Raw genomic sequence first — 14754 nt, 5'->3', positions numbered from 1 at the left:
AGGCTAGGGTTTTTTTATTTTGGGGGGGCTTTTTTATTTTGATAGGGCTATTAGATTAGGTGTAATTAGTTTAAATATTTGATAATTTAGTTTTTATTTTGTTTAATTTAGTGTTTGTTTGTTTTTTGTAATTTAGTTAATTGTATTTAATTAATGTAATTTAGTTAATTGTAGTGTAAGGTTAGGTGTTAGTGTAAGACAGGTTAGGTTTCATTTTACAGGTAAATTTGTATTAATTTTAACTAGGTAGTTAGTAAACAGTTAATAACTATTTACTAACTAGTCTACCTAGTTAAAATAAGTAGCTAGTTTATGGTTTATTTTATAGGTAAGTATTTATTTTAAAATAGGAATTATTTAGGTATTAATTGTAATTTTTGTTTAGATTTATTTTAATTATGTTAAAGTTAGTGGTGTTAGGGTTAGACTTAGGGTTAGGTTTAGGGGTTAAAAACTTTAGTATAGTGTTGGCGACATTGGGGGAGGCAGATTAGGGGTTAATAAGTGTAGGTAGGTGGCAGTGATGTCGGGGCAGCAGATTAGGGGTTAATAAGTATAATGTAGGTGTTGGCGATGTCGGGGCAACAGATTAGGGGTTAATAAGTGTAATGTAGGTGTTGGCGATGTCAGGGGCAGCAGATTAGGGGTGTTTAGACTCGGGGTTTATGTTAGGGTGTTAGGTGTAATCATAAATTTTCTTTCCCCATAGACATCAATGGGGCTGCGTTACGGTGCTTTACGCTCCGTTATTGCAGGTGTTAGGCTTTTTTTCAGCAAGCTCTCCCCATTGATGTCTATGAGGAAATCATGCACGAGCACATAAAACCAGCTCACAGCAGCGCTGGTATTTGAGTACGGTATGGAGCTCAATTTTGCTCAACGCTCACTTATTGCCTGCTAATGCCGGGTTTATGAAAACCTGTAATAGCAGCGCTATAGGGAGGAGAGCGGTGACAATAACTTGCAAGTTAGCACCGAGCAGCTCATAACGCAAAACTCGTAATCTAGCCGAAAGAAAGCTCTCTTGGGTGTTAGAGGATCTTTTAGAAGTTGAGGGGTCTGAGAAGAGACTGCACTTGGGAGGTTAATTTGGGGCGTATTTGGTGCTGGGAGGTTTTTGTTGCTTGAGGGATGATGTTTATGGAGTTCATGTAGCATATCCTAGTGATGAGTAATGGTATAGTGTTAACTGCAGTGGGTTCTGGGTCATGTAGTTATCAGTGTTTATGTGGCAAATTATTTACCAGTTTTTTAAGCTACCTGTATTTATTTAAAATACTTTTTCAAAAAATATTTTCTTACCTAAAATGGTTAAATACATTTTATTTAGAAGTTCCAATTAAAACTAATGTAGCACCAGCATTATGGCAGTAAGTGGTTAGCAGGGTCAGGATTCAGATGCAATGGTAAAGTTTCATTAAAAGTAATAGCAATGTCTGTTAACCCCTAACTCTCATTAAATTGATGTGATTTTGATCAAACCCATTTTGCAAATTGAAATGGACTGTTTCTAAATAATGACAAATTGCAAGTCTGCTTTTAGTTCACCTGATTTCTTGTTTGCCAATACACTCGTACAGTGATCATTATTTAATACTAAGGGCTCAATATATTAAACAACGTATGCTTTATTAGTTCATTTGGAGTGGTTGACAAGGCCTTCTCTCATGCAATTGGTCACGTGAGAGAAGGGGCGGTATTACACATACACTTGTATGTGCAATAATACATACAGGTAGTAGATGTGCAGTGTCTGCTGCCCCTTCACCGCAAAACCTGGCAAACAGGTTCTCAAGTCGGGCATGGGGCCCAAAGAATAAGTGTATGTTATAATAATTATTTAAGGACTTTGACATAGAAACAGTTAAGGACAGCTAGTCTTTCCAGAAAACTGTCCCAAATAATGCTGTGCATTAAACACAGAATAAATAATTATCTTTCAGAATTGGTTATGGTAAAGTTTATGTAAAGTAATATTATTTATTAACTCAAATATATAATTTCTAATACAATACCTAATTAATTTTTAATACAAAAAAAAACATTTTTGACTGAGTTTCTTTGCTGAATATTGTGATTTTTCTTCTGCAGAATATTTATTATTATTATTATTATTATTATTTTTATTAATTTTTAACATATAATCTACCTCTCATTTCTTTCTAGCTCTGGGACAAATTTAGTTAGTATTTGTTTGTTTTCATTTAATTAGTTAGAGCATTTGTTTGGATATTCATTTTGTGAAAAAAAAATATATATATATCAGTATTTTTGGCACAAATTCATATTTGTAACAAAATAAATGCACAAGCCTAGTTCTAATGTTAAATTAAAAAGTAGTGGAGATAAAGGACATCCTTGTCTATTTTTCCTTTCCAAAAAAAAAGTTAATTTTCCATTAACTACCAAAGAGGAGCTAGGTTTACTAAATACATTTTTAGCAATATCTATGGGTCAGATTACGAGTGGAGTAATATCGTATTTTTGCATTTGTTTGCGCACAAGTTAAATTGCTATGTCTATATATGCATACATAAGTATTTTTATGTGTATATATGTATTTACTGATATATATGCACATATAAACACAAAAATACATATTAACGGACAGAAGCTTTTTGCACGCATCGGGAAGCACGCATATTACAAGTTGAAAGTAAATCGTTTTCTCACAAGCACTATTTCGGCGCGCAACCCACATACATCTAGATTACAACTTGTGCGTTCATGTTTTAACGCTGAAAAAATGGCCATTTCAGTGTTAAAGACACACTGCAGCCATTACAAGTCTTGTCGGTATAGCTGTACTGCAAGCCTTTTAGCCTCTAACGCAACATCAGTCCCGCACACATAAAAATTATGCTTTTTTCATGGGACTTCCATAGTGCAGCCATTACGAGTTTTGCGGTGAGGCTAAAAAACTTGCGTTCCAGCCTATAACGACAAGATCTGTTTCGCCATCTGAGAGCAGTACTTATGAGTTTTACGCAACAAAACTGTTACATAAAACTCATAACTAAAGTGTTACAAAGTACACTAACACCCATAAACTACCTATTAACCCCTAAACTGAGGCCCTCCTGCATCGCAAACACTATATTAAACTTATTAACCCCTAATCTGCCACTTCCGACATCACCGCCACTAATAAAATTGATTAACCCCTATTGAAGATCCTTCAAGTGGGACTTCAGCATCAGCAACTGTGAGTGGATCTTCGGGGGTTAGTGTTAGGATTTTTTAAACTTTTTTGGGTGGGTTTTTTTATAGTTTAGGGTTTGGCTGTTTTTCGTAAAAGAGCTAAATACCCTTTTTAAGGGCAAAGCAAAAGAGATAAATGCCCTTTTAAGGGCAATGCACATGCAAATGCCCTTTTCAGGGCAATGGGTAGATTAGGTTTTTTTAGATAGTTTTTTTTTATTTTGTGGGTTTGGGGAGGTAAAAGAGCTATTTAACTTAGGGCAATGCCCTACAAAAGGCCCTTTTAAGGGCTATTGGTAGTTTATTCTAGATTAGGTTTTTTATTTTGGGATGTTTTTTTTTTTTTAAATGGGTATTAGAATAGGAATAATTTTTATTATTTTTGATAATTTGTAATGTAATTTTTTTCATTTTGGGGTGGGTTTTCATTTTTAGATTAGGGCTTGGGCATTTCATAAAAGAGCTGAATGCCCTTTTAAGGGCAGGAAAAAGAGCTAAATGCCCTTTTAAGGGCAATGCCCATACAAATGCCCTTTTCAGGGCAATAGATAGATTAGGTTTTACTTTATTTTTATTTTGTGGGTTTGGGGGGGGTGGGGGTTTGTATACTGTTAGGGGTGTTTGTTTTGTTTAGTAGCAAAAGAGCTGTTAACTTTAGGGCAATGCCCTACAAAAGGCCCTTTTAAGGGCCCTTGGTAGTTTATTTTAGATGTGGCTTTTTTATTTTGGGGTGGTTTTCTTTTTTTAAAGGGTATTAGAATAGAAATATGTTTTATTGTTTTAGATAATTTTGTTTGTTATTTTTTGTAATTGTAATTTTTTTTATTTTTTAGTAATTTTAGTGTTTTTTATTTTTGGCCACGAATCTGCAGGGGGAGGCATTGCACAAGCATTTCACTAGAAATGCTTGTGCAATGGTAAATGCTGACAGCGTATGCTATCTGCATTTATCGATGTGCGGCAAACATGATCGCTACAGCGGATCATGTTTGTCCGCACATTGATAATTTGGCCCCTAGAAGTATGTTACTTGCTGGGAGGTGTGAGGCTATATTCAAACAAAAATCATACAAAAATTTGCATGGACCTCAATGAAAGATAATATAGTTAATAATAATAATATAAATGTTTTATTTTAATGTATTTGTACATAGTGTGCTTCCAACTCTTTCCCCCAGTTTTTACTAATTGTATCAGTTTTATGAACTTCTGATCATGCTGCAGGACAGAGTTGATAGAATAAGGATTCAGAACTTCATAAAACAATCACTACCTAGACTTTGCTAATTGCTATTAGATTTCTGCTTCTAAATTTGTGCAGTTAAAAGAAGGGTTAAAAACCCAGGGACCCATGGCTCTTATTTTATTTATTTACAGATATATTTATTAACATTTTATTGACTCTTTAAAAAAAAAATGCAGTTAGTTGCTCGATTTTCTTACTGGCTTTAAAATGTAATATTTATTTGTCAAGTTATACTCTGTGACCTTTTGATGCAGTTGACACTGTTTATCTCTAGAGGACCTGCTCACACTGGTTTGACTAATGTCTAAATCCAAATTATTATTTTTATACTGTACTAGTTAGACTAGGCTAATGGGGTGGGGGGAGTTTGCACCATCCATAAATAAAAATCACTTTAAGGAGTGGGTCAGTCTGACAGACTCATGTGATTCCCATACGAATAGTCCTTGCTTGTATTACTCCAGTTTCTAAACAGATATAACCAATGACCTTGTATTGTATTGGGTACTTGTAAAGCGTGGCTAATCACCCGTAAGGGTCTCAAGGCGCTGCTCATTTTATCGACCTCGGAAGGATGAAAGGCTGAGTGGACCTTGCCGGGGATCGAACTTGCAACCCTTGGGTTGCTACAGAGCTCAGCCACAGTGCCTTAGCATGCTGAGCTATCTGTCCTGCTCTGTCCTTCAGCATGATAAAAAGTTCACAAATGTTTTTACTGTGTTAAATGTTGAAAACATTGTTATATGTATCAAATTCACATTTTTTGGGTGTGCGGCGCTTCTTGGATTCTTGCACCTGGGCCCTGTGGTTTATAGTTATGCCTCTGCTTCCATATGTACCATTACACACTCAAGTAAGTGTGTAATGCTGTCTCTTTCTCTTGCGCCTGTCAACCACCCGAGGGAGCATGTTCACAGTGATTTCAATCTGCCACCTCAGAGGTGGTGGAGAGTGTAACAAAGCAACTTGTTCTGCTTAGTACATGGAGCCCTTTATCCATATTGTAGCCTGATCTGCTAAGGAAACTTGACCTTTATGTGCTTCACTAATTTGTTTGAAAAGTGACTGTGATGCAAGAAACATATATACACATGATAGTCTAAAATGAGACTCAGAGCAACAAGTGAAATCTTATCTGGATTTTTTAACACCTTCACCCAAAATGACGTATTTATACGTTGTGAGGTACTTTTCTCATTGTACCATATGACGTATATATATATATATATATATATATATATATATGTCTTAGCTTCAGGAAACCCAAGCAGTCTCACCTGTTAAGTTACAGCCAAAAGCTGGAGTTCCTGAGCTCCAGGCACCTGCCTGCATATGGAACCGAATAAAAATGTATAAAAAACTGGATGCGCCCCAATTCAAATTGTATACAATAAATGTGCTACAAAAATTCAAAAACAAGCCCGGCGGCGGTGGTGCAGGAGAGGCAGGGAAGGGATCTCCTCACATGACCCGTGTGTTTGTCCCCGTGATCAACTCCGCCGGGCCTGCCTCCTCCTCCCTGGGCCTCACAGCCTGACCCGGGGGACACGGGCTGCGGCCTGCCCGCCGCCTCCCTGGCCGAGCTCCGACACATGGACATGCTGGACCAGGGCCTCGATTCGGCTGCTAGTCACGACAAAGGACAGGATACCGAAGAGGCAGTAGAGATACATGAAGGAGATGAGACAAGTGCTGATGAACAGACTGCTGTAGCCATTGCCACTGTCCAACAAGCGGCGTTTTCAGACCACAATATCCAGTATCAGTTCCGCACAGAGAACAATGGAGGACAGGTGACATACAGAGTTGTCCAGGTGACAGATGGTCAGCTGGACGGACAGGGGGATGGTGCTGGAGCAGTCAGTGTGGTTTCTACTGCAGCCTTTAGTGGCACTCAGCAAGCTGTAGCACAGGCAGTCATCCAGAACCCTTTCAGTAATGGTGGAAGTCCTTCTGCAGAAACTGTCAGCGGAGAGACACGGTTTGCTTATTTTCCAGCTTCCTCTGTCGGGGATACAACAGCAGTATCAGTACAGACAACGGATCAATCGTTGGCACAAGCAGGAGGGCAATTCTATGTTATGATGACACCTCAAGATGTGCTTCCTGCTGGATCTCAGAGAACTATTGCTCCACGCACTCACCCTTACTCTCCTAAAATGGATGGAAACAGAACCCCTCAGGATGAAAGACGCAGAGCACAGCACAATGAAGTGGAGAGGAGGCGAAGAGACAAGATTAACAACTGGATTGTCCAACTGTCCAAAATCATTCCAGACTGTAACGCAGAGAGCAGCAAATCCGGAGCAGTAAGTTCACAAAGTAAAGGGGGCATTCTGTCTAAAGCTTGTGACTACATTCGTGAGCTTCGCCAGACAAACCAGCGTATGCAAGAAACCTACAAGGAGACAGAAAGATTACAGATGGACAATGAGCTGTTAAGACAACAGTTAGAAGATCAGAAGAATGAAAATACCCTCCTCAGAGCACAGTTGCAGCAACATGGCATTGAGCTGGTAGAAGAAACCCACAGGCAGTAACTTAAGACCCTTGTACCTTCGAAGTGAGGCCAATGACGATGGAAAAGATACGACACAATGGATTTTTTATTTCAACTCCCTTCTGTCTACACCATGTTTCCTTATTGCCGAAATCACCTGTCATCACCCTGCACTTATCCTAACTGTAATGCCTCAATTTTTATTGTGTCAAATGATCTTCACTGAACCTTTTAAAGGATCCTGGATTGCAAGACACACAAAAAAAAAAAAAAAAATAGAGGGGGACAGCAATGGATCTTCCTAACTGGAGTGGATTCTTCATACCTCTCCCAGGGTTATTTCACCTTGGTGAATATGAGCCTTTACTGCCAGAAAGGTCTGCGTGGAGCTAAGGCAACATGTCGCTAAGCAGCAGGGGTCTAAAGCGTTTCATTGTTCTCCTTTTTTTTTATATATATATATATATATATAAATATATAAATATGAACATACCTTAGACTTTTAGTAATGGTAAATATGTAACATTTTATTTTTATTTTTTTCATTTCGCTTTTTAAAACATTTTAAATCCCTGCAATGAGTCTGGATGGATAACTGTATGAGAATTCCAGGTTTGCTCTTCTATGCCAAGTTCATTTTGAGAAAAAGTTGCGTTTGATCAAAACCATTAGCTCTGCAGCATAGAAGGGAGCATGTAGTTGTAGATAATCTCTAGCTTGTGTACGCAATAATAAATGGCAAAGGATTAAAGTGGTATTCTAACCAATGGGTCGCATGGCCTTTAATTCCTTTAAAGCCAAAGAATGCAAATGAATTTTCATGTGGCAAAAAACACAAGCTTTCTGCTGATATGGCTGGTCATTTTATGTAATACATTTCTCTTTAGAGGCAAACAGTTGATAGGAGCTATGTATCAAGCATTATCTGTGTAAGTTAGACTAATTGTCTATGCATCAAGGTGCTTTATTCTCAGTTTGTTTTTGTGTTTTTTTTTATTTTTACTGATATGGATAATATAGAGCAATATTTATTAGGGCATGGAATTATACATTTAACGATCTGTCTATCTATGCACTTTGTGGTGTTCCCATAACCATTATTGTTAGATCACCAGTTACGTACTGTTGTTGACCATAATTGCCTGTGCAAATGTTTCACTCACAAACTTATGTATTACTGTTAGTGTAGCAGCTTTATAGTGCTGCTTGATTCATAGCTCCTGATTATTGCAGAATAATTCCATAAACTGATGAGGTAATGTTCTTCCTATAAAAGTTTATTTGCTTTTGGCACATCAGAGCACCAAGACTAATAATTTCTGCATGTAGGTTTTAATGGCGCTTTACAGCGTTAACTTGTGTTGTTACTTTATGCTTCCTTCTCACACTGCAAGCTAATGGTCTGCAGATTGCTGTGATTCCAATTGCAATGCATTCTCTGCTTGATCAGCCTTTAGGTTAAAAAGGTTGTGAACAAATAGCAGGCATTCAGTGTCAAAACGCACCTTCAAATGTACTTTTACATGTCTGCTCTGCTGAAATTGGAACTGAAAACCCGCCTGGTATTAAAAGCGTTTATACTCACCTCAGCAAGGAGGCAACTTACCAGTATCTCTGCCTATCGACGTCTTTAACAAGCAGCAATTTACACATTTGAAGTACTTGGAATTTTGATCTCAAACAATTTATTATTATCATCATTCATTTGTATAGAGCCAGAAAATTCCGTATATCGCTTTTGTGTAATTTATAAAAAAAAAAAGAAGAAAAAAATATCATTGTGCAGTTGGAAAAAAAAATGCTTGACACAATTTGTCTTGGTTTTTGTACGTTTTAAGCTCATTTAACATGAATTTAGTAATATCACCAGTACAACTGTCACCTTTTGAAATGATCTTCATAGTATGACCGTCAAACATTTTGTTTCTTATGGTTTAACCCTTGTATACCCCAAAGTTATATACTGCAGCACTCTAATATTTAGCCACCAAAAGACATTCACATAAGAATTTTAAAGGAAATAAAATACATTTATATATTAATCATATCTTGAAGGGACAGTAAAGTCAAAATTAAACTTGTATTCATTGGCCAGATCATGACTTTCTAACCAACTTTCCATGTAGTTCTGGTATTACTTTGTCTTAGTTCTCTTGGTATCCTTTCTTAAAGAGTAATCCTATGTGATCTCAGGAGTGTGCATATGTCTTACGCCTTTTTGCAGCAGTTTTTGCAACATTTGTTTATAGTAATGTTATTCGTAGTTAAAACCACGGCTGCTATAGACGTGCACATTCCTGAGCTGTTATCATCCTACCTAGATTTACTCTTCAACAAAAGGATATCAGGAGAACAAAACACATTTGCTATTAGAAGTAAATTAGAAAGTTGTTTAGAATAACACGTTCTACCTGATGAGTGAAAATTTTGGTTTTGACTTTTCTGTCCCTTTAAAGGGACATTGTACTAAAAAATATCCTTTTATATGAAAGGGCAGCATTTAAACATATTTCTTTTTTCTGGTAAACAATGTGATTTAAAACTGTTTACATTTCTAATTGGCTAAAAGACATACATTGGTAGGTATTACACAACTAACAAAAAAAAAGAAATCATATGCACAATATAACTATTTAAGTGCAATGCCCCTTTAAATTTATTTGATACAACTATAATTTAACTTGCTCCATTACCTGGTTTTGCTATCACTTCTCCTTCATGTGACCTTACTCTTGTAGGCCAGGTGTGGGCACATGCACAAGCTCAAAATTCATTTGACAGCATTGCTGGCACACTGTGCATGAGTGTCATGTTTTATACATGTGGCCTGCTGGCCTATGCTTGGTGTGTCATGTTTATGAGAGAACTTAACACAAAACCTGTGAGAACTTTTCTAGGAAGCCATTTGCAATTGTGTATATTCATGTTTTAGGACCCTTTAAGACAATTGTGCCTTAGAAGAACTTATTCATTTTTGGCCTGTTTACAACTAAGTCCACTTTCAGACTTGTCTCTAAGTCGATCCAGGCAGTTAATTTTTTTCCCTGTTAAATTGCCCCCTTTATTCCATTGTAATCTTCTTAGGTTTCCGCCCTTGCTAAACCTGCATTCTTGTGAGGGATACTTGAAAGCCATTTAGGAAGACCAGGAGTACTAGAGAGAGCTATGTATTATAAGGCCATTGTTACATTTACAATATAACACAGTAGCCACAGTATAAGAGACATATAAGAAATAAGCAATATTGCAAAGTGGTCATATAGAAAGTGGGTCACTGTTTTAATGGAAGCATTTCAATTAAAAGTGGGACTGATCTTCAGTTGATTATACCATAATATTGACTTGTAAACTGGGATTTTGCTATTTAATAAATAGTTGAAATAAAAAAAAAAAAAAAAAAAAAAAAATTCAAAAACAACGTTGCTCATTAGATCATCCCTAAAAAGGATGTTAAAACCGTCCAAATAGGTGATAAATTTAGTATAAACGTGAATGTCACAAATAGGGCGGCTTCCTCTCCCAAATCCAAAATTCCAATATAGGAGATTGTCAAAGCAGTGTAGAAGAAACAAGAAAAATAGGGCGCCCAATCGTGAAGTATGTCACTCAAACTGTGATACAAAGAAAAATGTACTCATAAACAGAGAAGCACAAACAGTGCTAGTAAAGCAGGCTGCACTGTTATGAGCCATCCAGCTGACTCACACTCTTGATGGGATAGGCAGTTTACCAAAGTCCAGTATTTCACTGATAACTTATATGCGTTGGTTGATCTGTTCACATTAAAAATAGTTTCAGTATATCCACCAAATCCTTTAAAAGTGTGTATATATCTTTCAGATCACAGACCATATACGTGGATAAGGGTGAGCATATCACAATCTGGTGCGATAAGCAAAACACCATAACAAACCAACATGCAAGTTATCAGATCCCAGGCCGGTATAAGTATAAAATGAGTTTAATAAAAACAAATTATAAAACACACTACCTATTTCTCAGTTCTAATACCATTTCCTCAGGTGTATATTTACAACTGCCCAGTGTCCATTTAAATAAGGTTCTCACGGTGTGCCCACAATACGAATGCGGGTGTGTAAGGTCCCTAAGTGATGTCATAATGACAACATTTTAGAGTGGTCAATCAGTTAGAATCCATAGTAGACTCTCACAAACGGGGCGTGATCTAACAGCTATTGGACAAGGTTAGCCTTATTTAAATGGACACTGGGCAGTTGTAAGTATACACCTGAGGAAACAGTCTTAGAACCAAGAAATGCGTAGTGTGTTTTATACTTTGGTTTTATTAAACCAAGTTTTATACTTATACCAGCCTGGGATCTGATAACTTGCATGTTGGTTTGTTGTGGGATTTTGCTTATTGCACCAGATTGTGATATGCTCACCCTTATCTACGTATATAGTCTGTGATCTGAAAGATATATACACAATTTAAAAGGATTTGGTGGATAAACTGATCCTATTTTTATTATAAATAGATTGACCAACGCATATAGGTTATCAGTGAAATACTGGACTTTGGTAAACTGCCTATCCCATCGAGAGTGCGAGTCAACTTGATGGCTCCTAACGGTTCAGCCTGATTTAATAGCACTGTTTGTGCTTCTCTGTTTGTGAGTACATTTCTGCACCATTTCTTTGTATCACAGTTTGAGAGACATACTTCAGGATTGGACACCCTTTTGTTCTTGTTTCTTCTAGACTGCATATGAAACCGGAGTGTGATCGGTGCTCCGGTTCCATATGAGAGCAGATGCCAGATCGTTACACACAGTGACACTTTCTGTGTCACTGTGTGTTGAGATAATCTGCTGGTGCCAGCGGGAGGTGTGGGAGGGAATCCGGGAGGCGGGTGGGCAGCACAGCAGCTGAGGGAGGGGGAGGGAGTGGGCCCTATACTACAGAAAATTAAAAATAAAAGGAAAGGGAGGGATGGGTCACCTATGCTACAGGGGTGGTGGGTCCCAAACTGAGGATCGCGGGAGATGGGGGGACCACTACACTACAGAAAATAATAATACAAAAAAAATAATATATATATATATATATATATATATATAAAAAGGTAGTTATATGTAATGGCAGACAGCTGTGAGTACCTAAGATGACAGATAGTAGTTAGAGGGGGGAGGGTTAGAGAGCTGTTTGGGAGGGATCATGGAGGTTTGAGGGTAAGGGCGGATCCTACACTGCAGCAAATAAAGAATTAAAAAAATAAAATAAAAAAAACAAAAAGCCTTAAATCTTCATACTGGCAGACTGTCTGCCAGTACCTAAGATGGGGGTGACCAGTGGGGAGTGAGGGAAGGAATAGAGCTGTATGGGATTGATCAGGTAGGGATCATGGGGTGGGAAGTGTCAGGTGGGAAGGTAATCTCTACACTAAAGCTAAAATTAACCTTACATTTATTTCTCTTCACTGCCCGGAATAATAGAAGTGAGGTGTGCATATGCAATTAACAGCCTTCTAATTACCAAAATGCAAAGCCATATATGTCTGAACAAAGGGGATCCCAGAGAAACTTTTACAACTATGTGTGCCATGATTGCACAAGCGTTGTATACATCATTTCAATCAGAAACCCAAAGTTTGTTAAAAAGTTAACAATTTTTTTTTATTTGATTGCATTTGGCGGTGAAATGGTGGCATGAAATATACCAAAATGGGCCTAGATCAATACCTTGGGTTGTCTACTTTAAAAAAATACAGTTTTGACAGGTAAATAAAAAAAAAACAAGGCTCTATTTCTATTTAAATGGAGTGAAAGCAACAATGCTAAAAGTTCTCCGGTATTTTGGGCAATGTTTCTCTGAAAGTCCTGGTAGTGAAGGCATTAGTATACAAACCTCATCCCAGCTTAACATTTGTAGCAGATAATCAAATAATCTACTTTCACCCTAATTTCCTTGTAATCTAGAAAGACCACTTCCATGTTCTCTATATCTGTCAACAAAGAGATTAGGTTCACTATTCAGATCACCTCCCATTATCAATGGATTGTCACAAAATCATAAAAAAGTAATAAAAACGTATTTCAGAATTTCTTACTCTTATTATTATGGCCTGTTACAATCAGAGATGTTCCTTGGCCATAGGCAACTACTGAATTATATTTGTTAGTTCCAATACAGAATCTGAGCATCACGATGCAGTAATAAGAGGTGCTGTCTGGTTCCTGTAGCCCCTGTATATGCAGATCTCCTTGTCCCATCAGTTGTGTCCTCCCCATGTAAGTAGAATTAATAAATTCTTGGGAGGGGTGATAAGCATGAGGTCCAGTGAGACTATCTACTCTCCAGTAAATTCCAACCCACAAGGGATCATTATTGTTTGTAGAGTTAAAAGAACAGGGGATGGTCACAGATCCTCCCTTAGTGGCCGATGCTTTCTGAGGCTGATGCACAAAGTATTCTTTATCTGATTTAGAATCTGTGGAGATAGGACACAAGAAGATTTAACAACCAAAAGCATTAGCAGAGACAAGTCTTTATTACATACATTAGCAGCTGTTTATCAAATGCAGTTAAATACATATTTATACAGATTGCAAATATCTTGTCTTTCTATGGGGTTTATCACAACTTGTTGTTTGATGTTACAAAGCTGCAAGTGAACTGTTTGCTATTGAAAAACACTGACAATGCCAACTGAAGTTCAGAAGTGCAAGATTGTGATTAATCCCTATGGTATGTTAGGGAAGTTATGAAAAACTAAAAAAATATCACAGAATAACATAAATAACTACTGAAATTATTCTTTGATAAATAAACATACAGTGCTACTTTTCTCTAAGTAATTTATAGCAAGTTACCTTTAACTCCCAGTTGTGTGCCATGGGTACTACTGACTCTTTCAAATCCTACAGTAACTTCACAGCAGTAATGTTTCTTGTCAGTAGGTCTCACATCTTTTATGTGCAGTGAGACATCATCAGGAAAATCTACTACTGAGTATCTTTCATTCGAGTTCCTTTGTTGCCTCTCTGTGATTGATACTTTATTGTCTGTGCACAGCTCACTGTTTCCCAGTCTCCAGATCACTTCCTTTAACTCCTGTTTATTTGCAGGTAGATTATGAATACGGCAAGGTATTGTGATGTTTTCTCCCTGTAAGGCAGGAACTGCATCCAACTGTTCTACATAGATATGACGATGCTCTGCAGACATGAGAGACAATGACAAAGGATAAAACATAGTAAAGTGATTGTCCTTCTCCCAAACTGGTCACACAAGCAAAGAGCAGCTGCCACTATAAAGTGCACTGAATTTGTGAATGAAAAGCTCTTTGTAGAATTATTGAGACATTATTAGTAATAACCCATTTAAGGTCTGCCCTGACTAAAAAATGGTAAAAAATGAATGGCAGCAACAATAATTCCTCTATGTCACTTTGCATAATCTATAAAATCATCCATTTTAACAGGTTAAATAATTACTCATTACAAGACCCTTTGGGGTAGATTTAACAAGGGCCAAATGGCCCTTGTTCCCCTTGTTTCCGTGCGAGCCCTCAGGCTCGCCGGAAACAGCAGTTATGAAGCAGCGGTCTGAAGACCGCTGCTCCAAAACCTCTCCGCTGCCTCTGAGGCTGCGGTCTTCAATCCGCCCGATCCTATACGATCAGGCTGATTGACACCCCCTGCTAGCGGCCGATTGGCCGTGAATCTGCAGGGGGCGGCATTGCATAAGCAGTATTAGTGAACTGCTTGTGCAATGATAAATTTAGCAATGTCTGTCGGACATTATACGCTACAGCGTATCATGTCGACAGACATTGGTAAATCTA

General features: G+C 37.6%; 2 protein-coding genes across 2 annotated transcripts in view; one reads left to right on the top strand and one right to left on the bottom strand.

The window, feature by feature from the left end:
* Positions 1–14754, bottom strand: part of LOC128663789 (uncharacterized) — a 267521-nt gene that overhangs the window by 54050 nt on the left and 198717 nt on the right. Inside the window, exons 3-4 of the mRNA XM_053718291.1 lie at positions 13781–14125; positions 13018–13398 (exon numbers count right to left, since the gene is read on the bottom strand). Coding sequence (XP_053574266.1) covers positions 13018–13398; positions 13781–14125 — 726 coding nt within the window. The remainder of the gene's footprint in view (positions 1–13017; positions 13399–13780; positions 14126–14754) is intronic.
* LOC128663790 (upstream stimulatory factor 2-like) lies at positions 5897–7360 on the top strand. Its single transcript, XM_053718292.1, has one exon. The coding sequence runs from the start codon at positions 6040–6042 to the stop codon at positions 6985–6987; it is 948 nt and encodes a 315-aa protein (XP_053574267.1). The 5' UTR covers positions 5897–6039; the 3' UTR covers positions 6988–7360.

The sequence above is a fragment of the Bombina bombina genome, chromosome 6 (genome assembly GCF_027579735.1).
Source record: "Bombina bombina isolate aBomBom1 chromosome 6, aBomBom1.pri, whole genome shotgun sequence".
Taxonomy (NCBI): domain Eukaryota; kingdom Metazoa; phylum Chordata; class Amphibia; order Anura; family Bombinatoridae; genus Bombina; species Bombina bombina.
This window is presented reverse-complemented; position numbering and strand designations above follow the sequence as displayed.